The following is a 25,253-nucleotide window of genomic DNA, read 5'->3' on the forward strand; positions in this document are numbered from 1 at the left end:
AGATAAGACTCTGAATTGCTTCAGAAGTCTGATAACACTCCCATGTCAGTCTACAAGGACTGCAAAATATGTTTGCTGTATTGAATCAATTAGACATCAAAGCAGTTAACCAGTTGATAAATCAATCCTGTAATTCTATCCTATGTTAATTCACTTGGAGAGGGAAATGCGCTACAGCCTTCTCAACTGAAACTTCATTAAAAAAAAAAAAAAAAAAGATAAGATCAAGGCACAAATTCCGACTATGTAAAGAAACAAAACATCTGATTCACAGATACTTCCTTCCACTATTTTCAAACCCACTGCAATTTGTTGCCACAAGTTTGTCATCAGTATCACTGAGGAGCTAGATCAGGAGAAAATAGGCTATATTCTCCTTGGTGTCAGCTACAAATCCTAAGCTCCTGAGGAAATATTATGAAGATGATTTCTGAATACTTCAGAAGAATACTTCTGAAGACAGAAGGTGGCTGAGGACCACACAGTCACATCAGCTAACTTTAGCCACCTAAAATGCCTATTGCATATATTAGTATGGTCATCTCCCATAGAGTCCATGCACAGTGTTCCTCAAAAGTCAAGTCATAACATTTGCAATTGTATTTTTAGATCCCAAGGCTGGCTTTATATTAAAATATTACACATGAAATGTTTGGGTTTAGTTTACTGTACATGTAAGTGAACATGCCCAAACAATATCAGTGCCAGTAAGTGCATGTTGTAGATGTTTTATTATATGACCAGTAAGACCTTTGATCACAAGATTTGGATGAGAAGATAGCTGATACTATGCATAAAATATTCCAAGTGATCTTGAATAAAATTTGCAGAATCAGCCTCTTGGTACCCTCTCTCTCCTCACCGAAGTAGCTTCCTAAATTCATAGTGTACCTTAACATAAACCTTGCTTATCACGTAAAGAACTGAGAAGTCTATACTAAAACAGTTTTGATACTACTTTTATTCAGAACTTGGGAACTGAGTTCGGGCATCAGAACCTAGGTTCTAGGCTAGGCTTTCCAGGAGCTCAAAATTACCACGAACAAATGTTCACATCACTGACCTCGTCTTTTTTTCTCTTCAGCTCCATCAGTTAAGCAGGGTATTATGTATTAAGGAACATTAAGTGACTTGGATGATTGTTATTTTAAATCCACACCTAGGTAACTGTACAGCTTTACCTGTGCTATGAGTGGTTTACACTAAAGAAACACAAATCTAACTGACTAAAAGAAAATATCCCCCTTTCCCACCCTCACTCCCCCCCCCCCCAAAAAAAAAAAAAAAAAAAAAAAGTCACCACTCATACTATTTTAACTCCACACAGAGGTTTAAGGTAATGCAACACCAATCCAGGCCAAAATTTTCCAGATTCTGTTACTGAAAACTTTACCCATATATTCAAGAGCTAATAATGAACATAAATGACCAGAGGAAAAAAGCTTAGACACTGCATTAAAGACTCTACTGTGGAATGATTTTCCCTCTAAATTATTAGCAGAAAGAAGGATCTCTGTCAAAGTGCCAGATCATCACTGGATATACTTATTCTTAACCCCATTAAAATTATAGCTATTGGATTTTTTTTAATTTAATTAAAGAGTGAAGCAGAAACAACTCGTGCCAAGTCACAATCCTGACCTCCAATAAATCTTTATCTCATTGCAAGCCCATCAATGTGCCAGATTCCCATAGGGGTTTTAAAGTTCAGTTTGTTTAGTAGGTATGGCACCTTGTACTATTCTTATCACACGTGTTGTAAACTCAGAATTTAAAAATCCAACACAATACCTACTGGCCTCAAAATGAATAGTTTTTCTTGTTCAGGTACAACAAAGATACCACAGACACCATTTATAGCGCTGTATTTCCTCCAGTATTGATGGAAAGTGGCCTTCACCCAGCTACGCTTCATTTTTCAGTGTGAATTTGTAGTTTAGGGAAACACAATCCAAAAAACTATTGTTAAAGGACGCTGCAGGAATCAGCAATTCAAGCTTTATCTACAGCATCCTTTAAGTCTTCCTAAACTGAAAGCACAAGGATTTTTTCCAGTGAATGATGGTGGTCGACCTTCCGATGCCTGACCTTGCAACAGAAGAGGACTGTAATAGTAGTTCTGCAAGGCAGGTAGGTGCAAGCAGCCTGCACGCATCAGCCCATAGACCCAATCACACAGCTTCGTTTTTTAAAGAGCGCACAGAAACATAGCTCCTTTCCGCAGGACCACATAAAGCCTGCACATAGAGAAAGATACAGACACTGAAGAGGAACACGAAGGTTGGAAGAAAACAGGAACAGCAGAAGTATCTGGATCACAGTAGTTGTGCACACCACGAGTCCCATGGCACAATCTATATGTTTATCCCAGATCCAGAGCAGCACAAGATGCTTGAAGTCAAATCACTCTGCAGAACATAGGAAGTACTATTATACTTCCACTTCATGATCAAATACATGTTTATATATATATACACGTGTGTATATATAGACAAACAACCTCAGAACACAGGCAAATAGGCCCAGTATTTTTTCAAAATCCTAATACGAACAGAAAAGAACAGGACCCCTCCCTTATTCTTCTAAAGAGGCATATAGGATAAGCGCTAGGGAGACAGGAGACCAAATCAAAGGAAGGAAACTGCCCGACAGCACGTTCACAAGGTATTTTAACATCCGGTACCCAGGGATGCAATCAGCAGCATATTACGCATCACTGCTCTTTCCCTTCCTTCGAAAATTCCCTAAATTCAGGGTAAGTCATGAGGTAGATCTAGCATACGGCCTGCTCCAACCTTTGCCCAGGAAGTCTTCACTGATAATTTCACCCAGATATTTCAGCCCTAGCTACCTTGAGAGCCTAAAAGATCAGAGGGATTCAGGAGGCTGAGGGTAAGGGAAAAGATGTCTTCTTCCACACAATGTCCCATCTCACACATCCCTCTCCTGCTGAAGGCAGCAAACCCTGTCTCCTACAGCTCAGGTGGAACAGATGATCCAATAGTTCAATCAGTTTTGATCAGACAACACGATTTTTGCATGGTGATTTTTTTTTATTTTAATTCCATATGACAGCTTCCGGCAACGCTGAGAACAGAAATTAAGATTACAGTTAAACTTGATCACTTTTAAACACACACTATCCTTTATCATAAGCTTCAGTTAAGCTGATTTAGGCATACTTAGAGTAACATTAACCAAATTTCTTCTGTAGGACAGAATTATTCTAAGAATAATGAAAAATTTTGGATGCCAGTTGCTATGAAAAAGCAGCCATTAAAACATGCTCTTAAACATCCAAATTCCTGTGTAAACAATACCATCAGAGTATCTTTCAAACATACAAATAACCCAGCCCTCTTTAATAAATACGGAAATTGTACCAAAAAGATTAGGTGATTCTCATGAATTGCATTTCTATTTGATTCCTAAAAATGAAAGGTGGTTTACTCTGAAGGGAATTGCATCCTATTAATGCTAAGGCAACACCATGAACCCTTTCAAAGTAAAACACGGACAACCTCATATTGTGGTACAGAGTTTTGGCAGGACTGAAGAGAATCAACGCTAGCTTTGATATCATCTTTTTCTTTCACCGAAGACACTCTCAGAGCTTGCAGCAACACAAAGACTCAATCTTTGCTTAAACCACTTCTAAGCCATTACGGGAAACACAAACCAAAGGGAAAACACATTGCTCCTCCTTCCAGATTAGCAGATTAGAATTAAGCGAGAAGGACCCAGACCTTCTCACCCACAGGCCTTCTCGTTACAGCTCACGGAAACCGAAGCGTCGGCAAGACTTCAGTTCGCGGCCCCCACCGCTCCCGGAGCGGGCGGCTGCACGAGCACGCTGCTGCTGCAGCCCTCCTGCGCTGGTACGGCAAATTTGGGGGTTACCGCAGCCCCTGCGAAGCGGGGATCGCGCCGCTGCCGCATCTGCTAGTCACCTACTGCCTCCGTCAGCCAGGACGAGCACGTGATCGCCCAGCGATACGTCGCTCCGAATCGGGGCGACCCGCTTCGGCCCAGCCGTCGTACAAGTTTTGGAGGAAACGCCTTGCGTGGTTTATATAACCGGCACGCTAAATTTGATCTTTCTTTATTCCTTCCTGTTGTTTTTTTCAGGACTGAAGTCCCCTCACCCCTTTTTACTCTTCCTTAGGTGCCATTAGAAAAGGCTCCAGAGCCATTACCACTTTAGGAGCTGGATCACACTCTGCTGTTTTCCACCAGAACTCCAAATCTCTCTTCAAAACCCGGCATATAAATTGTTAGGTATGTAATTTGCATTAGGGAATTATGCATGTATTGATCCATCATTTGTCTGCTGTCCCAGAAATCTTCAACAGTTCAAGTCATTGGGAATAGCAGCATATGATCACAGGATTATTATTTTAATATTATTAGTTTGTGCATGGTTCTGAGTTTTCATCAGGCTCATGATAGAAAAAAATCAGATATATCCACTGTATAAGTATCAGCAATATTCACTAGAAGAAACAGGGCTACCAGCAACATTAGAATGGATGTTTTAAAAACAGGTGCACAGGCAGGAATTTAAGTTCTGTTTTTGACTTTGAACCACTTCTACACCTCCTCAAAAATGATTCATCCTCAAACAGTTGAATGAGGGCATATTTAAACACCCATTACCGCTCCTGAAATGAAAAACACTAACTTTAAAGAATCTCTGCAACCTGTACTTCCGAGAAACAGGCGGCGATTGACCTAAATTTGAAGATCTCCCTCTGCTGTGTTTGAATGTAATAAATCAATCGCTTAACAAAAACGCGTTAGCATACTGTCAGGCACACACACAGTATCTATAAATAAATGCCTCGAGAAGTACAGAGTATATCTTGTGCAATAATAAATTCAGTTCAAATTTTATTAAAAATAAACAATTGACCATGCAATTACACCAGTCCCTAATCTCATTTCAGAAAAAAAAAAAAAAAAGAAAAAGAAAAACCACAGAACCATCAGTAACTTCAAAACTAATTATTGCCTGATTTTATTATTTGAAATTCAAGACTTCTCTTCCTGCAGACCAGCAAGTTTCCATGTCTGCTGACAATTCTGATAGAGTAGATTTTATTTTTTTCTAATAACACAGTGTCTCAATGGTAAATAATGCAGAAGTTTTCTTGCAGCACTGACCTGCACAGTCAGCATTACAGCCACACATGACTACAATTTTATAACTCGGGCCTTCCAGCAACTAACAAACTTTTTCTTAGAATCATATTTGCTGGTTATACACAAGATCAAAGTAGGTACCAAAGGCAGACATTTCAGTTAATAAGCCCCAGAGTTGGTACCAAATTGAGGTGGCGCACTCAACTCTGAGTTCATAGGGTATGAAACTTGTAAATTAATCATTAAACAGGCAGCGTACAGCTTCAGCAGGGACCTTGCTGTGCACTGCTACCCAAAATCTTCCACCAAGCCACCTTGAAAAGTTCATTTTAGAAGAAGTCAAACACGTTCCTGGTCATAACCAACAACGAAATCAAAATACCGTGTGCAGGGAGAACCTCAATTATAAATTTTCTCCAGATAAAGCAATTACATTCAAAATGTTTGGCAACAGTGCCACAACACCAGAATTTGGAGTATTACAAAACCGTGAAAGGAAGGATATAATGACCACATGCACAAACTGAAGGAAAAAAAAAAAAAAAAAAAAAAGAAAGAAGGAAAACCACTGCTCGACACACAGCTAGCTATACATTATGCCAGTAGTAACGCACTGAAGCTAATGCACTGTAGGTGTAATATTGTTCATAGCAATAGCAATGAGTGAAAAACAGCAGGAATAAATCTACTACAGCTTTAGGACTGTTTTAAAAGCATAGTAATAGAAGACACAGTTACTCTTTCGCTTCATAATGAAAACAACATTGTTAAATCCAAGGGAAATTTTCTGAATAGAAAAATAGTTCTCACCTTCCGTACTGAGTTCATAAAATGAGTTTATAAAAATGCTAATTCATCCGCGTCAAGCTTCTTACACTTTACCTAGACACCCACCACCTTGGAAACTGATGTTAAATTTTCATGCAATACAACTATGGAATAACAAGAAACTCTTAAAAAAAGGAGGATCTTAACTCAGCCTTCTTTCTTTTGTGCCATTTAAGATTATACAAAACATCAATCAAAAACTAAGGTTTAGAAAACAAGAAGAAAAAAAGAAAAAAGGAAATACAAAAAAATAAAACAGTAAAACTAGTATTTTCATAGCTGCACTCCTACCTCCTGCATCCCCACTAATAGCTAGGCTACACTGGCCAACGCTAGAAGACATTACGGATAACATTCATTCTTAACGCAACGTGCAGTACTCACGGTATCTACACGAAATGACAACTCCTAAGGGTTTTTTTGTGACACATTAAGCAAGCCTGAGACAATCAGTGTTGTATATGGCAACACTGTTCTGCAGCTCCGAGCTCCGCAGGCATTGCTGGAAAAAAAGGTGGTTTCGCATGCTGGAAAACCCTTGGTTTATGTGCCCAGCCCACCTCAACTCACAGAACCACTCTTAAACCTGTTCCATCCCGCACACGCATTCCGCGTTTTTAGAGAATCAAAGACTGATTCTCACTATACTGCAGGAACTTGCTTTCCAGATGAACCCCACGAACTTTAACTAGACCCTGCAGGGTCCTAGCAGGACTTCAGGCACTCTAACTTAGAGCAGCATCCGCCCTTCTTAGAAAAAGATTGCTCAGTCAATCAGTAAAACATCTGCGCTCTCTTTTTTCATCTGAGCTGTGCTAAGACCTGTCTCGGTGCTTGGTAAGCTTCACTAGTGCAAAATAGTGAGTCCATTTTCTTTAAAACACTATTCCACCCCTATTCAGATACATCAAATTTAGCTTAGCAGATTTTCTTATCAAGCATCCACTTAAGGTCTCTTAGCATCCCTACAGATCTCACCCCTCTACAATCAAGCCAGATTCCTCCCATGTTGGGAATCGCAAGGATTTAAGGTCCTACAAGCCAAAACCGTGCCCTTAATCATACCCATGAAACATATCCACTGAAACACTTGCACTAACCCGCACTTCAGCTTGTCCAGAGTTACAAAACTAAGTATTTATTCTAAGAGGAGGAGGGGAAGGGCATTAGTGAAAATCTCAAGTAGACTCTAAGGTAATTCTGTGTAAACCAGCTGTAAAAAAAAAGAGCGAGGGGACAAAAGCAGGAAGTCAAAAACAACCATCATTACTAGCTCAGTGCTTCAGTGACTTCACGACTATTCAATTCAAAGCCACACACAACAGCAAGTTGTCATCTCTGTTTTGTGCTCTAATATCGATTATCAAATTTTCCAGCCCTGCTTTCAAGATGCTGCAGTGGTTGTATGGGCAAACCTTAACACATAGCTACACAGGAACCAAGCACCAATAAAATTATTGCAGTCCTTCTCCTTAGAAGTGAATTCAGGCTTGTAGTGGCTTGCTCCTCCTTCACCAAAACCACTTTAACCTCCAAAATCAAATAATCCTCTATCTTGTTGTCTGCATTTTCTACTATATTTCTACTCTATCTTTTCAGTGTGTTTTAGAAGACGCAATTTAAGAGGTCCTAAAAAACTAGCTGCTGAGAATATTCTGAATGCAGAAAGAAGCTCTATCAGATCAAGAGTTAATTCCGAGTACTGTGCTTGGAACTTCAAACTGCAAAAAATCTTCAAGGAAGCAGAAAAGAGTGCCCAAGGTTATCACAAATTAATACTATAATACAATAGCTTGGTCAGCCATGTCATTATCTCAATATAAAGAAGATTTTCAGAGTGGACTATCATAAACACTTATGTTATGTGCAGTCAGCTCTTGGTTTTAAACTTGACTGCTCACAAAAGCTTGAGAGGAACAGGCCAGGAAAGTGAAAGCTGTCAGAGCCATTCCCAGTGTTACTTAACTTCACCAGAATGCACAATAAAAGTATCACTGGTCGTAGTTCTTTCGAAAGCTTAAAAGAAATGGCCTTTTCAGTAAAAACAGTGCTAGCTTCAGTAATTTGGTGATATTTCAACAAAGTCATTTACGTTAAATATAAACTGACTACAATGGTAATAAACATCCAGTTGGACATAAGTTTATTTTGGATTCATAATTAAAAAAGCTATTGAGATTGTGGAAAAATGGGAAAACCTAGAGCAGCGTCAGACAACTGCTAAACTGGCTTAGACAGCTATTCTGTGATATTTAAATGGACATACAGAAATGGAACAGAAACATCTTCGCCGTTGACCAGTGGAGAAAGGGAAACATTTACAATCAGTCTGAGGCCGCGATATTCTCCTAGAATTGGCAGCACAGGAATGTTATCCTTCACCTCCACTGTCCCAGAGGACCCAGAGAATGAACTTCACCTGTTAAAATAACCCTAGCAAAATATCAGACTGTCCATTCAGAGATTAAGGGGAACAATAAAATAGTGAGAATTAGGATGAAATGTTAGCCAAGAATTTCTTCTTCAATGAACAAGGCATTGAAATATATACATACAAACATGTGTGTGTGTGTGTGTGTGTGTGTGTGTGCGTGCATACACACATGTATACTTGCATACAGACACAAGCACACGCATACATCTCCTATCTCTCCGGTATATTCTTTACAGTTGATGTTTAAAGATTTCCCTACTTGTATAGCTTCTTAAAAAAAATGCACACCATTTGAGCAAGCTTTCACAGAGCAACGTGTAAGTGAAAATAATTGTAATGTATGATAATGTAATAATGAAAAGAAAGAAACAGCATGGGAATCAGGAACAAATACAGCACCCAAATCTAATTGAAGCACTTAAACTACTTTGACTGAAACTCCCAATATCCTCAAATATATTAAGTAGTTTTCTGACTTTCCTAAAACATTAAGCTCTATCAGGTAGCTTTTTAAAAGACAATGTTTTTTCTATCCTTCCTTTTTACCAGAAGTTCCCATTCACTTAAGGATGGGAACTGCGACAATTCTTTGCTAGCTAGTTATGACTTACCCAAATCTTCCAGAGATAAAATTCTATTTTACTATAATATTCTTTGACCAAGGAAATCATGTTACTGTACGCTCCTTAATAATGTTCAATCAGCAGCCTGTAAGTGCCTCCATTAAATTAATAAAAAGGTACTTTGAAAGGTACACTGTATTCTTTATAGAGTCTGTCGTTCCCAAGCTCATAGCACTGTTCAGACAGGAAATATCCTAAAACTGACTAGTATCTGTATCTATTTGTCTCCGAGATCCCTCACCCATCCCATCAGACAGCCTCATAACTGCCGTTAACGTAAGAGCCAGTCAGATGTTTATATAGCCATAAACAATATAAGCACATCAAGTATGGCCTTTGTTTTCCTCCTCAGCTTCCCGTAAAACCAAGTTTAGTCTTTATCTTTAAAAAACGGAGCTGCCTTGCCTAAAAAAGTCACCCAAAGCTAACGTGAAGATTACAGCTAAAAACCTAAATGTCACAGTTTTCTACCTCCCCAAGAGCATCCTTAATCTGTGGAGAGATCAAAGTTTTCTCAGAAGTTCCTACAGTAACTAAGAATTATTGCAAATGAAACCACACGCAAGTACATTCCTCTTACCCCATTTTCTTTTTAAGAAATCATAGAACACCATATACCCATAGAAAACACAAATCTGTATTAAAACAAGACTGCACTGCACAGAGTCTCCTTAGCTGAGGTTTGGGTGAAACGAGAAAGAAAATCATCGACCTGAGGATCGTTAGCCGTATTTCTTACCGCATTAAAAATAAAGAATTTTTCAATGTAGAATACAAGTAGAGTATCAGGTTGTAACATAAAGCTAAGATATTCGTTCTTCACTATAACACAAGAAGATCTGAAGGTTTAGTAGGTCAGCGAAGCAGAAGTTGCATTGTGACAACCCTAGCGTTGAACACAAATGTAAAAGTTAAGGTCATAAACACAGTAATCGCAAACATCTAGATACGGACAGAAAGATTAACATGCCAAGTATAATTACATTTCACAGTCAAGTAGATAAGGATGCAGAATATACCACAAAATCATATTCATTGCCCATGAACTTCCCAATTGTACCTACAGCATCTAATTACAAGCCAAGCCTTTTAAAACCAAGCTCTTGGCAAACACAAAAAAGCTTGAAAGTCATTTATGACAGCAGACAGTAAACTCAAGGGATGTCACAGCAAAGCTCCAAATATTGAAGAAAAAAATGTTTGATGTTTGTATTTTTCCCAGAGCTCAACACTTAAATTTACTAGAAGCTTCAACTCACAAATAAATAAATAAACCAGCTAAATTAACTACCTAAAGAAAGAAATATGCATGATATTTTAAACCAAAATTTTAGAGTGGAATTATATGCAATGAACAAACAAGAGGCTTTATCAAAACAGAGACAAGAGGAAAAAAAAGCAATTTGTAGTAAGCATATATATACACCAACTCTCTTGTTACTCTCTTGTAGTTGTTATGCTGTGTAGAAAAGAAGCCTCTGTCTTTATTCAAAGTCCTCTTAGAACGATGAATATCCTAAAACTGTTCCAAGAAAGTAACGGTAAGTGGCTATTTCACAATGGTTTCTCTCAACTAGAGGAAAATTCTTATCATGACCTTGGTTAAAAACATCAGAAAGGAAGCTTCTGACCTCCAAGGTTTGCCTGGTCAGCAGCGGTTTGCTTACAAACCCCCTTTCAGAATGGGCTGCATCACACATCCCTCCACAGACCATTTAAAAAGGAAAAAAAAAAAAAAGAAAAGAAAAAAAAAAAGAAAAGAAAAAAAAAAAGACGTCTCAACTTCTCCAACACTGGAAGCTGTTTGCCTCGGTAAGTTTGGCTTACACGCGCAGTTCCTTTTCTCCCAAACGTAGAGCTAGCATCATCAAGGGGTGGCTGGTGCTTTCCGTAAGGAGTTTCTTGAGAAAGAACGCACCACCTTGAGTAACACTGATTTTTTTTTTTTAATTTATTTCCTTCTTTTCCAAGAACCAGCCCTGCCCAAAGAATCCACCTAACACAGGCAAACATGTTTGCTTTCTCACTGCCAGAGCTGGAAAAACCAAAGCAGTAGTAACCATCTCGCATAAACCCCTTCCTCTGCAAATATAAGCTTTTGCAGAGGCCGTAGTGCACATAAATGATCTCCAGTCTATCATCCTATGAGACAAACTTTAGACACACAACCCAACTTAATATCCTGTCACCACCAGAACCGGCCATGTCCCTGCAAGCAACGTGTTTTCCAGTACTGTACAGCCCAAAGATCACCTCTCCTCCTCCTGTGCAGGCACCTCTGCCACCTCCACCTGCCTTTCCACTACTGCAGGAGCTGATTCTGCCTAGAGCTTCCCCACGTGCTAGCCAGCCCCGGTAAGATGCTGCTTTTCTCCCCGACTATTAAAGGTACATTTACTGCTCTCCACAATTGACCCTTAACCAAAGGGTCTCCTTATATATATCTCCTTATACTACCTGCCAAGATGAGCTTGCTTAGCCCTTGCAAGCATCCTTCCTGCCCCCATCCTGCCCTAATCCCCTACTTATCACCATTGCTCTCCCGCTCCAGCCTGTTCCTAGCCAGATTCAGTCCCACAAACGCACTTCAATGCTTCTTCCATATCTGGCTCTGCTCAGAAGCTGGCCCTACACATCCACCCTGTCCTCTGACCTAGGCACCCACACCTTGCTGCCCCCACCTGTCTCCGATGACAGCCAGCTCTGCGTGCACCCAAGCCCTGCCCTAATTACCTCGTTCACCCACCATCCTCAGACTTCTGCTTATGCAGCCCTCACAAATACAGTCACTATTCCCCAAATCCAATCCCCCCACACCCTTCTAACTCTACAGACTTATTACAATGTCAGCCTAGGTACTTCCACTTGTACCTCTCTCATCTCCCGTTTTTATAATTCTAAACTATCTAATGCCCCACACTACATACCACTACCTGCAAACCTGACTCTCTGCAGCCCCAGCTACTTCAATTAGCTACTGATTCCCAGCTGCCCAGGGCAAGCCCAGCAACGTACACCCAGACTTTACCGTCTTCCTAGATATTCCTCTTCGCAGGATAAAGACCCCGTACTCATAAACCACTGCTTCTGAAGCAACCACTCAGGCCCCAACACCCGCATGCCGTTACTCCCGGACCTTTCCCCAGCGCCAGCCTTGTGCAGTCTCAGCCCATCGTGGCCACACTCCCGCCACCCCCCACACCTAGCACCGGCAGCCCTATTGCCCCCAAACCTGCCTCTCACGTTCACACACCTGCTGCCTCCAGGTGTCCGGCTCTGCGGCCTCTGCCATGGGCACCCTAATTTTTGCCCCCAGCCCTTTATAGCCGCTCCCCAGACCTGTCCCTCACCCCCACAGCCCTAGCACCCTTAGACTTGCCCCCTGCGCAGGCTCAACCAGGTGCATCCAAACCTCCGCTGTCCCCCAGACAAATTCCTACTGTCCTTTTACACCTCCATCCCTGCAGCCAGGGGAATCTTCCCCGGGAAGCCACGGCGCTGCCGCTGCCCTGGACCGCCAGGCTGGGCGGCCGCACCTCTGCTAAGCCCCAAACCTGCCTTTCACCCCCTGCCCCCCTACTGCCTCCAAGCGCCTCCCTGGGCAGCTGGAGCCGGGGAAACCCACTACCCCCCCCCCCCAGCTCGCACCCCTATTTCCTCCCGGACCTGCCTCAGCCGGGGCTGGAAGGCGGCTCTTGGCCCAGCAGGCTGCCCGGGACGGCGCCTCGGAGCCCCCCGGGCGGCCCGCGCTCCCGCCGCCCCCGGAGCCGCCGCGCCCCCCGGAGCCGCCGCCGCCGCCGCGCCGGGCGCGCCTCACCTGAAGCGGCCCCCGCAGTGCTGGCACTGGTCGCCCACCCAGCCGGGCTGGCACTCGCACTGCCCGCTGGCCGGCTGGCACCGCCCGCCGTTGGCGCACGGCTTGTCGCAGTCCTTCGCCGCCGCCGCCGCTTCCTCCGCCGCCGCCGCCGCCGCGGGCCCCAGCCTCGGCCCCAGCCCCTGCAGCGCCGGCAGCGCCAGCAGCAGCAGCAGCGCCAGCGGCGGCAGCCGCCGCGGCCTCCCGCCCCGCCGCGCCGCGCGCTCCCGCGCCATCTGCCGCCGCCGAGTCCGCGAGGGGCGGGCGGACGCCGACGCGCTCGCGGCGCCTCCCGGGACGGTGGCCGGCCGGGGGAGGGGGGGGGGCGGGGGGGGCGCTCCCGCGGCCGCCGGTACGGTGGCCGCGAGGGGGGGGGGGGAGGAAAGGAGGGAGAGCGCGCGCCAGGCAGAGCGCGCAACAGCCAGGCGGCGCCGCGGGGCCGCGGGCGATGACGTCACCCGCGCGCCGGCCACTCGGCGGCGGCGGCGGGGGGTGGCGGGGGATTCCCCTCCCTCCCTCCCTCAGTTCGGCGGCCAGCGAGTGAGGGCGCGGGGGGGCGGCTAGAGCGGCGCGGGGCCGGGCCCGTCTCCCGCCGGGGAGCATAGAGAGAGGCGGGGCGCCGTGGGGGGATCCGCGCGTGGGGCGAGGGCGGGATCCCTCACGGCTGCTCCGCCGCCCTTGGGGGCCCACGAATCGGCGGGGCTTGTCCCCCCTCCCCCCAGGGGACACCCCCCCCCCCACACACACACACACCCCCCTCCTAATCCCCCGGCTGCAGCTGAGTGAGGCCTGCGGGCTCCCGCCCTTAGCGCAGCCCTGAGGAGCGGGAGGAAACCCCCGCGGGAGGCCGGGCAGAAAAGGGCAGAGAGATTCCTGCCCGCCCTGGGAAATAACCTAGTGCTGCCCAACGACTTTTAGGCCTTAATTCAGCGAAGGACTGAGGGAGGGGGAAGTAAAGCAGTTATCTCTGGCGTTGCCTCTGGCGCGATCCTTACCCTCAGTTCTGCGCAAAGCAGATTTTTCTAAAGATACGAACAAAGATGTCATTTGCAGAAGGAAAGATGAGGAAGAAACAAAGGTGCTGCTAGAAATCATCAAAACTTCCATTTTGTAGCTGCATGAAGAGAGAATGAGAATTTTAAAGGTGTTGGGAGGCCCTGGGTAAATGCTGCCTTTTGTCTGTCCCCATTAATCTGTTTGACTGCCTTTGGAGTTACCCAAGCAGTTAATTTGATGCCTTTTTTTAAATGTAGGAAGATGTCAACAGCTGAGGGATAAATACTTTTGAAATTAAAAGGCAAAAAAGATGTTAAAAGAAGTAAAAAAAAAGTTGCCCCGTGTGACAGGACAAGAGGCAATGGGCAGAAACTGAAGCACAGGAAGTTCCGCCTGAACGTGAGGGGGAATTTCTTCACTGTGAGAGTGACAGAGCCCTGGACCAGGTTGCCCAGAGAGGTTGTGGAGTCTCCTTTCTGGAGATCTTCAAGGCCTGCCTGGATGCAACCCTGTCTACCATGCTCTAGGTGACCCTGCTGAGCGGGGAGGTTGGACTAGATGATCTCCAGAGCTCCCTTCCAACCTTACTGATTCTACGATCCTATGAAAAAGGAGAGCAGAGTTTATATACAGTAATGCAAAGACAGAAAATGGACTGGATGGAAATAACCAACTTGCTGTATTTAAATAGTTCATTAGTATTCAGAAATCAAAATAGCATTTAAATGTGTGAGCTGAAGAGGATTCTTTAGAAGTCACTGAAGATCCCACTGAAGTGGGTTACCAGGGATAATGAAAGGTAGTGAGCAAATAGGAAAGAAAGCAAGTGTCCAGTCTTGTCAGTCAAGCATCTAACTAGCAAAATCACTCTTCTTATATTTTGTCTTTCCTGCTTGAGGCTCAGCAAGGAAAATGAAATCTAAGGCTAAGTTTGAAAATGCTGTGCCAGGATGACCTGTTATCCAAAATAAAAAGCAAAAAAAGTAGGAGCCCAGAAATAGATATGAGCACCTTATGGGCTGCACAGAAGTGGAGGCACACAGTAGGTTTTTCTGTATATGCACATGTTCTTGGGGTCAGAAGTGACTGGCAGCACACCCTCTGCCCATTCGGAGAGGCCCTTGCCCTGCCGTTACCCAAGGTGCAGCCAGCGATTGCCAGTTTGTCTCTGAGACTCACCTATCTTGAGGTATTGTCAGCACGTGATCTTGCTCTCTGGATTCTGTCCTTTCTGTTTCATACAGATATTGCCAGCAATACCAGCTCAAGCCAAAGGGGTCCCACCCGTGGGCACTTCCCCGACCTGGCCTCTGTACTGCATAATGTTACCTAGATGCTGTCAGCTCTGGTTTGAGCTGGGCATCTGCTGTGGAAACATTGCCTCCATTCTCTGCTCTGTCTCTCCCCAATCTGCTTGTGTTTGCCTGCAATTATAAGGGATAACAATATTTGTATTTTCACAACACTGGCTCCCCTTTTCCTGCCATACGTAAGCAGTTGTTGCGTAAGAGAACACAACCAAAAACACTGATTAACATGTCTAGAATAAATTTGAAGCAATTGTTCCCATCCTAGACTTAAGCTGGTTAACTATATCTATGTTAAACTTCAAGATGGACTGCTGTGCTCAAATGCTTTGTTATTTTTTTCAGCTAGGTCTGTTGGTCTAATGAAAGATACTGTATATCCCTATATCCCCACCCTTTTTCCTATAGTAAGTACTTCCTTAAAATTAGTAAATAAAAAAGTTTCTACTAAGTAACTGAAATAATTAGATCTATGCAAGAGTTTGTTCATTTGTTATCAAGCAAATTTAAATTCTCTTAAATTTTTGAGTTAAGAAGGATCAGTTCAGCCCCACAAATCGTAGCAGGGAGAGAGAGTGATCACATCATCACAAGCCAATAACCCAGCTAGTCACCATCCGGCAGTGGCCAGTCTTGAATACTTCAGAGAAGACTAACATCCGTGAATGTTGCACAATAGAAGAAATCCTTTCCTGACCTTGTCAGTGAACAGACTGTGCCCTTGTTACTGTTTGCATAAAACATTAACTCTGGGAGATGATTATTAAACTAAATTTAATCTGTTCAATTTTAACATGCAAAGAATGTTCAAAAATCCTTAATTTTTTATTAGCAAACAACTTCCCTACATGTAAATATGTTTTGGAAGGAGAGGAGTTAGGTTAGCTCAAAGTGCAGGCTGAGCTATTTTTATTTTGAAAAAGAAATATTTATTACACACTGGAATGATTAAAACGCCCTTTCCTGGCAACAGGCACAGTGGGACAATGGTGTTTTTGTAAACCATATACAGTAAGAATATTACATTGAAGGAGGCTATCAAGGCCAAAAAAATGTCATTAGAGCCGCACTTAAATGATCATCACACAACTTTGTGCAGCACTTGAAATCAACAGCCAATATTCAACAGATATGTCCCTAGACATTCATTTTAGGGAAGACCCTGCAATGAGCATGTACCGCCAGCAGTGAATATGTTTGCAGTGAGGAGCTACACTCACCTCTTTTTCACTTTTGCCACCGAACTTTTATGACCCTGTACGTTCTCCTTACACTTGCAATTAAATGCATCTTTACTCAGCGCATATTTGCTTAGCATATAAGTTTCTACCCTCCTCACATGCCCAATGACAGGATAGCCAGAGATACTAATTAATGAATTGGCCTCTGGGGTGAAATTATGTCCTGGTTAAGTAGACTCCCATTGATATTAATAAGGTCAGAACATCATTGCTGATGCCTGAGTCACGGCTGAGTTGGATATCACAAATGTGTAAACAATAGAGCTGCCCCGGGAAGCTGGTTACTTGCTGTGTTTATCTGTGCAACTCAAATGGATCAAGCCACTGTGGTATCTGGAGGGCAAAAATCGCATGAAGTTGTAACCATAAGACCACATTATAAATGTATTTTTCCTTCCATTAAGGCATGCTGTTTCACAGTAGCCTTTTTCTTGCATAGAAACTAAACTCCAGAAGTAACTACCTTACCAGCGGCCTAGAACTAGCTACTCCCAGTTAGCTCATAAACCAGTATCATCATTTTTTCTCTTCCTCATCTGACATGCTGTTCCCACCCATTGAAACTTCTGTCCACATTCCCAAATGCTTCAGCATCTCCTAGTCCTTCTCCCATTCTTCTTGAAGGCCCTTTCAGTTGCTCTGCTTGTAACCAGATTCCACAGGACAGTCAGACTCTAATAGCGTGTCCTTGCTTCTCATCCAAAACATCCTCCTTGCTGTACGAACAGCAGGAGAAAGGAAAACGATATCCTGCCATCCTTTTCTTCACAACCCCAAAACTGTGTCCATGAGAACACCTTTAGCTGTGGCAAGTAGTATCCCGACTGCAGTCTTGTGTGTGACCACTCTGAGGTCACCCCTTGCACCCCAACAGAAATTTCCCAGCCTCCTAGGCTGAAGAAAATAGCGAGAAAGAAATTCCTAATACTCCAAAGAGCAGCCCCCTGCGGTACTGAAGCTTTTTTTATTAAATACAAATTCAAGGCCGAACAACGGAAATGACCCTAAACAAAAACCCAGGTTCCCCAATGCTTCTCTTCCCTCTGCTTCCTCTCTAAAACTCCGGAGAAGTTTGAATCTAAATGCTGCAGAATAGGGCTCAGATGCAACTATTTTTACTTGAAATACTCAGTTGCTGCTTGGAGTGGTGTCTGGGCCAATCCCACCTTTAACAACTGCCACATGACCTTCCTTCTAAACACTGTCTGGGTCGTTTGAAGGGCTTCTTTGATTTTTCTTGTTTCCCTCTCCAGAATAAAGATTTCATACAAACAAGTCATCTTTGTTTTCTTCTGGTTTCTGTGATAAGGTCTCCCTCCTGCTGGCACAAGTTCTTCTACTCTCATGCAAATGAAGAGCATTTCCACTCAAGTTCCCCATGTGATACAAGTGTAGGAACAGTAGGAGTGAGCTCAGAAACCCTCTATTTTCTACCCACCCACCTGGAAATCCTGCGGTGAGCGTGTTTGACAACACACATCCTCTTATTACAGAACGTTTATGCATGAACTGGGAGATTGCTAGAGGTCTAATCTGACCTTCCTTTTTCCTTCATTTAGATATGAATGTAATTACCGAGCTTCTTAGAAAATATACTTAATAAGAAATGAAATACAGTAAATAAAGTGCTGTAAGGAAAAAAAGTCTGATACATTTGTGGCCAGATAATGATGAATAGTTAAAAATACCTCCATTTACAAAGTCACTTTAGATTTTTCTTTTTTAGGGTGGGTAAAGGAGTAATAAAACCTTATTGGAGCTGCACAAATTAGGATAAAAAATGAAGAATACTGCACCCTTACAAAGCTGATGTAGGAACTGTGGCTAGTGAGACTGTAACTATCCAGTGTGGACTTGGGTTATACTGACATAATTCTGTGCAAAGCCTGGTAAGAGCTTTAACAATCTCAGAGTGTTAGGACTTTGGTTTCGTGTCTCATTCGAAAGATATGCTATTCCGTACTGTGCTATTCTGTAACACCACAAAGGCCCGCTGGATCAATCCTGATTCAGCGCAAAGCATGGCGGTGGCCAAGTTACGCATCGTATTCCTGCTCCACCTCTTTTTCTTGTTGATTTTTTATGTAGATATCAGCCAAGCCCAAGCGAGCTTTCTTTATGGGATCCAAAGTTTAGAAAGCTTCACTGGGAATGGCACGTATGGCATTCAGCTGCCTAGAGCTACCTCTTTTATCAGCAGTGCCACCAATTCTGAGCGCTCCAGTTTTCAGTTCATGTCTTGAAAGAGATTTATGACCCACATAATTCCACCTGATTTTAGTGGGGAGATGTGCATGCTCTGAAGACCGGCCAGTGATTGCCTCAGGTTGAATAACAAAGAAACAGAAAACTGTTTGGAAAAATGTAGATTTGTATGCTACACAGTATGCCAGGGGCAAAAAGCCAAAACTTTGGAAGAATGAATCCTAGCCTGGAGCCACAACCTCTATAAAACCATTCTTCTGAAATTCTGGCATTTTCTGAGATAACTTTGAGCCTCGTAACGAAAACCAATGCATTGTCAAAAGAGTCAAAAGAAAAATAAGGAGTCAGAAAAAAAAGTAACTTGCACTTCTCAAGAATAGAAAAATCACTTAAGTGTGACAGATACTTTTGAAAGCTGCCACAAAATTCAAAATCTGATATTGATAAAAAGAAAGGCTTTGTGAGCAATGCTTCTGCACAGCGTAATCACCCAGTTCCAGCCTGCTCTTTGGAAAGGGTGTATTGAATACATCAGCCCCTTTCTGCAAGAACAGACCAAAGTCCCAAGTGTAGTAAGTAATTGAAAGATCATTGACCAACAATAGCAAGTTAGATGCAGTCTGGAGAAAGCCTAGATACTACAAAAATAGCTCTGTCTTTCCTCCTTCCTTCCAAAATCAAGCCCAACCAGAGGATAAGGAAAGGCATTCAGAATCATTGACTAAGCCCAGTACAACGCGGAGAGAACTGGCTGAAAAGAGGAGTTGTCGTGATTATGCAGAGCATTCTTGGAGGGAATAAAGGGAAGCAAGGCAGTTTTGTATGCTCAAAACAAAACAAAACCAAACAGCGAAAGACAGGCTACATATTGTTAGAGCCAGCGCCAGACGCTCAGCGTTTCTCGCAGAGAGGCATTTCTGCTATGTCTGACCTCAGCGACTCTCTCCTCCGACGTCGGGACTAGGGGAGCAGCTGGTGCCAATGGTGGCTTAGCAAAGCTAAAGCCTTGGCAGCTCTGTGGTGGGTGCTAGACTCATACCATGCTGGCAACACAGTCCCAAGTGTATTTGCTACCCTCTATCAACAGGCAAGGAGGCAGACCATGCCAGCGTGTGTTTGGGGCTGGGACAGAGAGGCAGGATTGCCCTGGGGAAGGAGGGAAGCAAAGGGAGGTGGAGAACGTGGTTGCTGTTTTGCACACTGCTTTGCTGCAAGATGAAGCACTCTGGGGCAGGTTTTGCCTCCTGCTGAGAGATCATGTTGGCAAGGAAGAGGAAGCAGCAGGGGAAGGGAGGAAAATGCTATCATGCACACTTCTCCACTGTCTCTTCTTCTTCTGAACTCAGCTGCCCCCTCTGTAAAGGCTCGGATAGCCATGTCATGCTTGGTGCAAGTGTACAACTTGCTTACAATTGCCTTTTCTGGAGCGGTTCGAATGCTGCTGCCAAACCCTCATCTATATTACTATAAGGAAATGTGATTACCTCACTCAAAAGGCAGCCTGTGTCTGTCTGACTCATGTACCGGTGGTGGAAACACCTTCACTAATCAGCCCCTGACACCAATACCCACATGGTGGCTTTCACCGCCCAGGAACTGAAGTCACCCCACGTTGCCACCCCCAACAGAGATTATGGAGAGGTCAGACACCGCTCCAGAAACTGTGGGTACATTTCTGGCTGCAGCACAGACGAACCATGCACAGCAGCTGATCGCTGCTGGGTGCAATTCCACTGATGAACAGCAATTAGCAGAAGAATTGAAGTATAGATGTATCCTGAGAGACCAGTCAGCCTTATTTCTGCTTGTTAGGTCTGCTGCCAGTTCTCCCTCTTCTTCCCTCTGGCTCACATGTCAAGCTGACCCTCTCTAGCTCTCGGGAGAGATGACTGTATGTGATTCACAGTCCGGGAGAGACTCCTAATCTCCATTTTCTCAGCTAGCTGAGGCTTTAACTACCTTCTCTGGCCATGAACAGAAAAGCAGCAGTGGCAGGAGATGCTGGCCCTGGACTTTAGGCCTGTTTCAGTGAATCCATGTCAAAAATCTCAACTCAAGTTCACATTTCTTCCACATTCGGTTCTTCCTGCTGACGCTGCCCTGGGGGGACAGAGTAGGGCCGTCTGCCATGTCTGTTGTTTAGACACCTGCCCGTTGCATGAGGCTAACGATCTGGCAAGTTCATTAGTAGCTCTCAGGAGAGTCATTCCTGCTGAAGACCTGATGCGTGTACACAAAAACACCTTGCCTAAAAGCCAGCCAGTACAAAGTCCTTTCTACAGCTGAGTCCTTGAAATTTCTGACAAAAACAACCCCAGAGCTTGACGTCTCTCTCCATTGCGCTCAGTCCAGTGACCTTTCTGTGCCACGCTCCGCTGCTGGTTCACAAACTCTGACATTAGCTCTCATGCAGGGTTAATGGTCACTGGTGGGAACTTTGCCTCACTCCAGGGAAAATAAGGACCAATAAAAAAACTCTAAAAGCAAGAATGCCCTCATCCTGACTTTTATGAGAAAAGCAGAAGAGAAACCCAAGAGTCTGGCCTTTGGGCTCTCTGTCTTCTCCATCAGTGGCAGCTTTCTTCTCAAAGTCTTGCTACCTTTTTTTTTAGTAATAACACCTCAGTGGTAATGCTCCTAAAGTTGCTTTCCTCCCCTCTGCTACCTTGCTTGCTTTTATCGGCCATATTTATGGCTGTTGTAGCAGAGGTGCACTGCATCTCTGTATTTATGGCTCATGGCAGAGGTATGGAGCTAAGTTACGTGTAGGTGAGTTGTCTTGGGCTTCATGGGTCTCATTCTTGCTGTGCCTTGCAAACAGCACGGCAGCTCTTCCGAGCGGTACCAGCAAGCCTTTGGGGCCTCAGAGGACTGCCTGCCCAGCTTTGACACACACACACACAGGCTCTGTGTAAGTAGCTTGCTCCTGTTTCATACCTGTCTAATGCCATCAGCTCTAGGTGAGCAACTCCTTCTCAATAATATAAGCAGAAAGGGAACAGGGGCTGCAGCATTCAGTGGTAAGTATGACATGGGCTAGGTTGATGGTTTCCCTGGATGAAGTTATGCTTGTTTAAATCAAGTTAATAATGGGCTAGGGACTATGTTTGCAGAACAAATGTAAACCCTGGTGTTCCACTACCTCAGGCTAATTTGGTTTCAATAGATACAGGTCCTCTGGGAGCTGGCGCTAAGCAGTTATACAAAATTTATTAATCTGCATTTTATCCAAACTTTTATTCATGTAATTAAGAGCATGAATGGTCCTACTGACTTCCGTGGGAGTGCCTGCACATGTAGTTAAGCTTGTGCCTACAACATAGCAGGAGAGAAACTTCCACATGGGCTTGGCCATGTGCTGTTGAAACAGCACATAACGAACTTGGTACATCAACACATTTTGGTTCCTCCTATCGTGACAGGCCAAAACAGTGAGTAGCTACTGGTTTTAAATCCAGATTTGAAACTAGTTCTCCAAATGCCTCTGGTACCCCAGTGCAGAATAGTTGTGCAAAGTGTAATTAGTATAATCAAGCCCAGGATAATAACAGCATTGTAGCAGGTATATTGTTAGAGGTTGCATGAACAGCATTAGAGAGTAGGAAATTCCTTAAAATACACAGAGCAAGATACACAATTACATATAGAGTGCACACAAAATACATGGATGCATCATTTTATGGACAGATCAAACAGAACCATGGGATCACAGAATAATTTAGGTTGGAAGGAATCACCTGGTCCAGAGACCTCCTCACCTCCTCACCTCCTCAGAGCAGCACAAACCACGTGGAGCAATATTTTGGGTTTGAAAATAGAAGGGCAGTCAATACTTCTGACTACTAAAACAGGATTGATCATTTCATGCTACTTAACTCCAGTATAGCCATGGATACTTACATACTATAGGATTTAGCAAAGAATTAAATCAACTTTATAGGAAAATAATTTGCAATGAAGAACACTAGTTCCTCACTTGCATAAATCAGTATAACTCCATCAACAGGAGTATCACTAGGGCCTGGTTTTGGGGAGGTTAAATGCCACAGTAATCCTAGCCCCTGCTCCACCCAGTGCTGTATAGGTTTGGCACCACTGGCTGCTGCTGGCTGCTCATGTGAACTGGTCTTTGCTCCTGTCTCAGTGAGCTCAGCGCTGCATTTAATACACGACTTTCTTCTTTTCTCTTCTCTACAGCCAAATCCTAGATACAAATGTGGACCGAAGTAACTGAGTTGTTTCGAAAGCATGATGCTGAGGAATAAACTGCTTGGACCAGGTGCATGACAGCCTTTGCTCAGCTGGGTGAGTCACTGCAAAGCCAGGGGTGCGAGGGAAGAAGGATACCATGGAAGAGAGAGGAAAGGCGAAAAGAAAAGGAAACAGATGTGATCCCAGTACTCTGCTTTGTGTGGGATTTATGGGCTTCGATTCATAGAGTTGGAAGCAAGGAGGGACCATTAGATCGCCAAGGCTCGCTTCCTGTATTGCCAGCTATTGGGCTCTCTCTGGTTGTCTCTGCCCGAACCTGTACGCCAGGCTCCCACCTCGTGTACAGCCCAGAAGATCTCACCCGCTGTGTGCGCCCACATGCCGCTGTAAAAGCTCAGCTCTGTGGCACACCTTGGGGTGATTTCCACGGCAATTTGAGCCCTGTGCAGCTGTTCAAGGATGCGTAACGTTTGGCTTCAAAAGAACGTTGCTATATAATCCCTTGGGCTTCTTGGAAGGAAACTGTGTCTCATTATAATCCAAAGAAGTTTAGAGGTTTGGGGCTGATTCTTTTTTTTCAGTTTAAATAAACGTTATTAAAATGTCAAACCTATTGTGATTTATTCAAGCAATATGAAAAGGCTTTTTCTGCTTTTCTTCTGCTGCTTTAAACTCTCCTTGACATCATTGCTGTGTGACTGTCCAGTCCAAGCAAAGGCAACAGGGGAAGAAAGGATGGGGGCAGAGTAATCAGAGAAAAAACAATCCCAGTTTAGCATGTCACATATTGAAGAGCGGACTGCCACAGCATAGGGATAGTGCAGGCTTGTAACTGCTCTGCTGGCAAAGGCAGCAGGCTTGGACATATACTGCGGACAGTATCTTCATGCTGCTATGCAAGTGCAGGTTCAAGACTGTTATGAGGCCACCAGCCACTTTGCAAACACCAAAGAGCCACCTGGACTCCAGAGCTCCCAAGGATACTAAACACTTTGGTGCCCCTCTAGCACCTATTCATGTGCTGTACAATGGCCACTTCCAAGCGCAGATGAACGGTACATTCCACCCCACAGCAATATCCTGTGAGTGTCCCAGCTGCAGACCCTCTCATTCAGAGCAAGTCAGCACTGTAGGTGGAAAGCAGAAGCTCTGCATGCTTAAACCTGCTCTTTGGACCTGCTCTTTGCTTTGCAATGAAGCTGAGGGACTCCTCTCAGAAAATAATTTTTTGTATGGAAACAATGGAACTCTCTCTTGTGCAAAAGCTCCAGGCTGTTTATTAGAAAAGATCTACACCAGGCCCACAAAGGTAGTTGCTGCTGTAGCTGTGTTTGAGAATGCAGATGGGTTCTCAAGCAACAAGAAGCTCCCAAGAGGTGTCTTTGGAACACAGCACTGTGTGTTTTAGAAACAACATTGAATAGAGACGTTATCTGGGGATCTGTGAATCAGCTTATGCTTGGTACTGGGAGAAAAACATGCTATTTCAGTACATAGAATAATACCCACCTCCAAGGAACAGCTTAGAGGCTCAGACAATCAATATGACCTGCACATCTGCTAACTGCACGCAGAGATCAGCGTTAAGAAGTTGTAGTGGTTAAGCCCTGAACAGTCAGGGAGAGCCAAAAAAATGCATTCCTTGGCTGAACTGTGTTCCAGCAACGAGTAGGCGGTGATGGCCTTTGCAAAGTCATGAAAGTTGTCCTTGGTCCAGCCCAGAAGTGCTGCATCTGCTCCAACTTGTTTAATATTTTTCCAGTGGCACTGCCTCCATCTGAAAGGGTGGAACTCACTGCAGCTGAGACATTGACAGCCCAGGTGTCTCCATCTGAGCTAGTCTCAGAGGTTTTCTTTGTAGTCAATAGAGAATCATAGGCTTTTTAGCATGTAATTTCCCTGAGATATTTTACACGCATCTGTACATTGCAGCCCTGAAACATGTACTCTGTCCCTTGACTGTAAAGGCAATCTAAACAACACGCATTACCTACACTGCAGGTACTTACCAATGCCTATGTGGGTCCTACTCACAGTTGTCTACAGACTGACACACAGCTGAGTTTCATTTTCATACATGATCCCTTATTCCTGTGTGAGGATGTCCCATGGTACAGTTCAGGCCACTGCTGTTCCTGATTCAGGTGCTCAGCACTGCAATTCCTCAGGCTGCTAACTGTGAGTCCTCTTCTCTACGAGACTGTCCTCTCTGCAGGCATCAAAGGGATTTCAGCAGATTGCAGCGAGTTTTGACTCAGAATCTGTTGACTGGGTGCTTTAACAGTCCTACGTCTTATATCCCGTACAAAGGGCTGTGGCAGTGGGAATTTCTACCCGTACAACGTGGGACTGTGATGAAGAGATTATAGCATTTCTTCAGCACACTATCTCCAATATACATTTCTACCTGTA

General features: G+C 44.1%; 1 protein-coding gene across 1 annotated transcript in view; it reads right to left on the bottom strand.

Moving 5' to 3' along the window:
• The window catches only part of ATRN (attractin), a 191,262-nt gene that overhangs the window by 126,597 nt on the left and 39,412 nt on the right, over positions 1-25,253 (bottom strand). The window contains exon 3 of the mRNA XM_062574488.1: positions 12,845-13,169. Within this exon, the coding sequence (XP_062430472.1) occupies positions 12,845-13,169 (325 nt within the window). The remainder of the gene's footprint in view (positions 1-12,844; positions 13,170-25,253) is intronic.

Source organism: Rhea pennata, chromosome 4 (genome assembly GCF_028389875.1).
Source record: "Rhea pennata isolate bPtePen1 chromosome 4, bPtePen1.pri, whole genome shotgun sequence".
Taxonomy (NCBI): domain Eukaryota; kingdom Metazoa; phylum Chordata; class Aves; order Rheiformes; family Rheidae; genus Rhea; species Rhea pennata.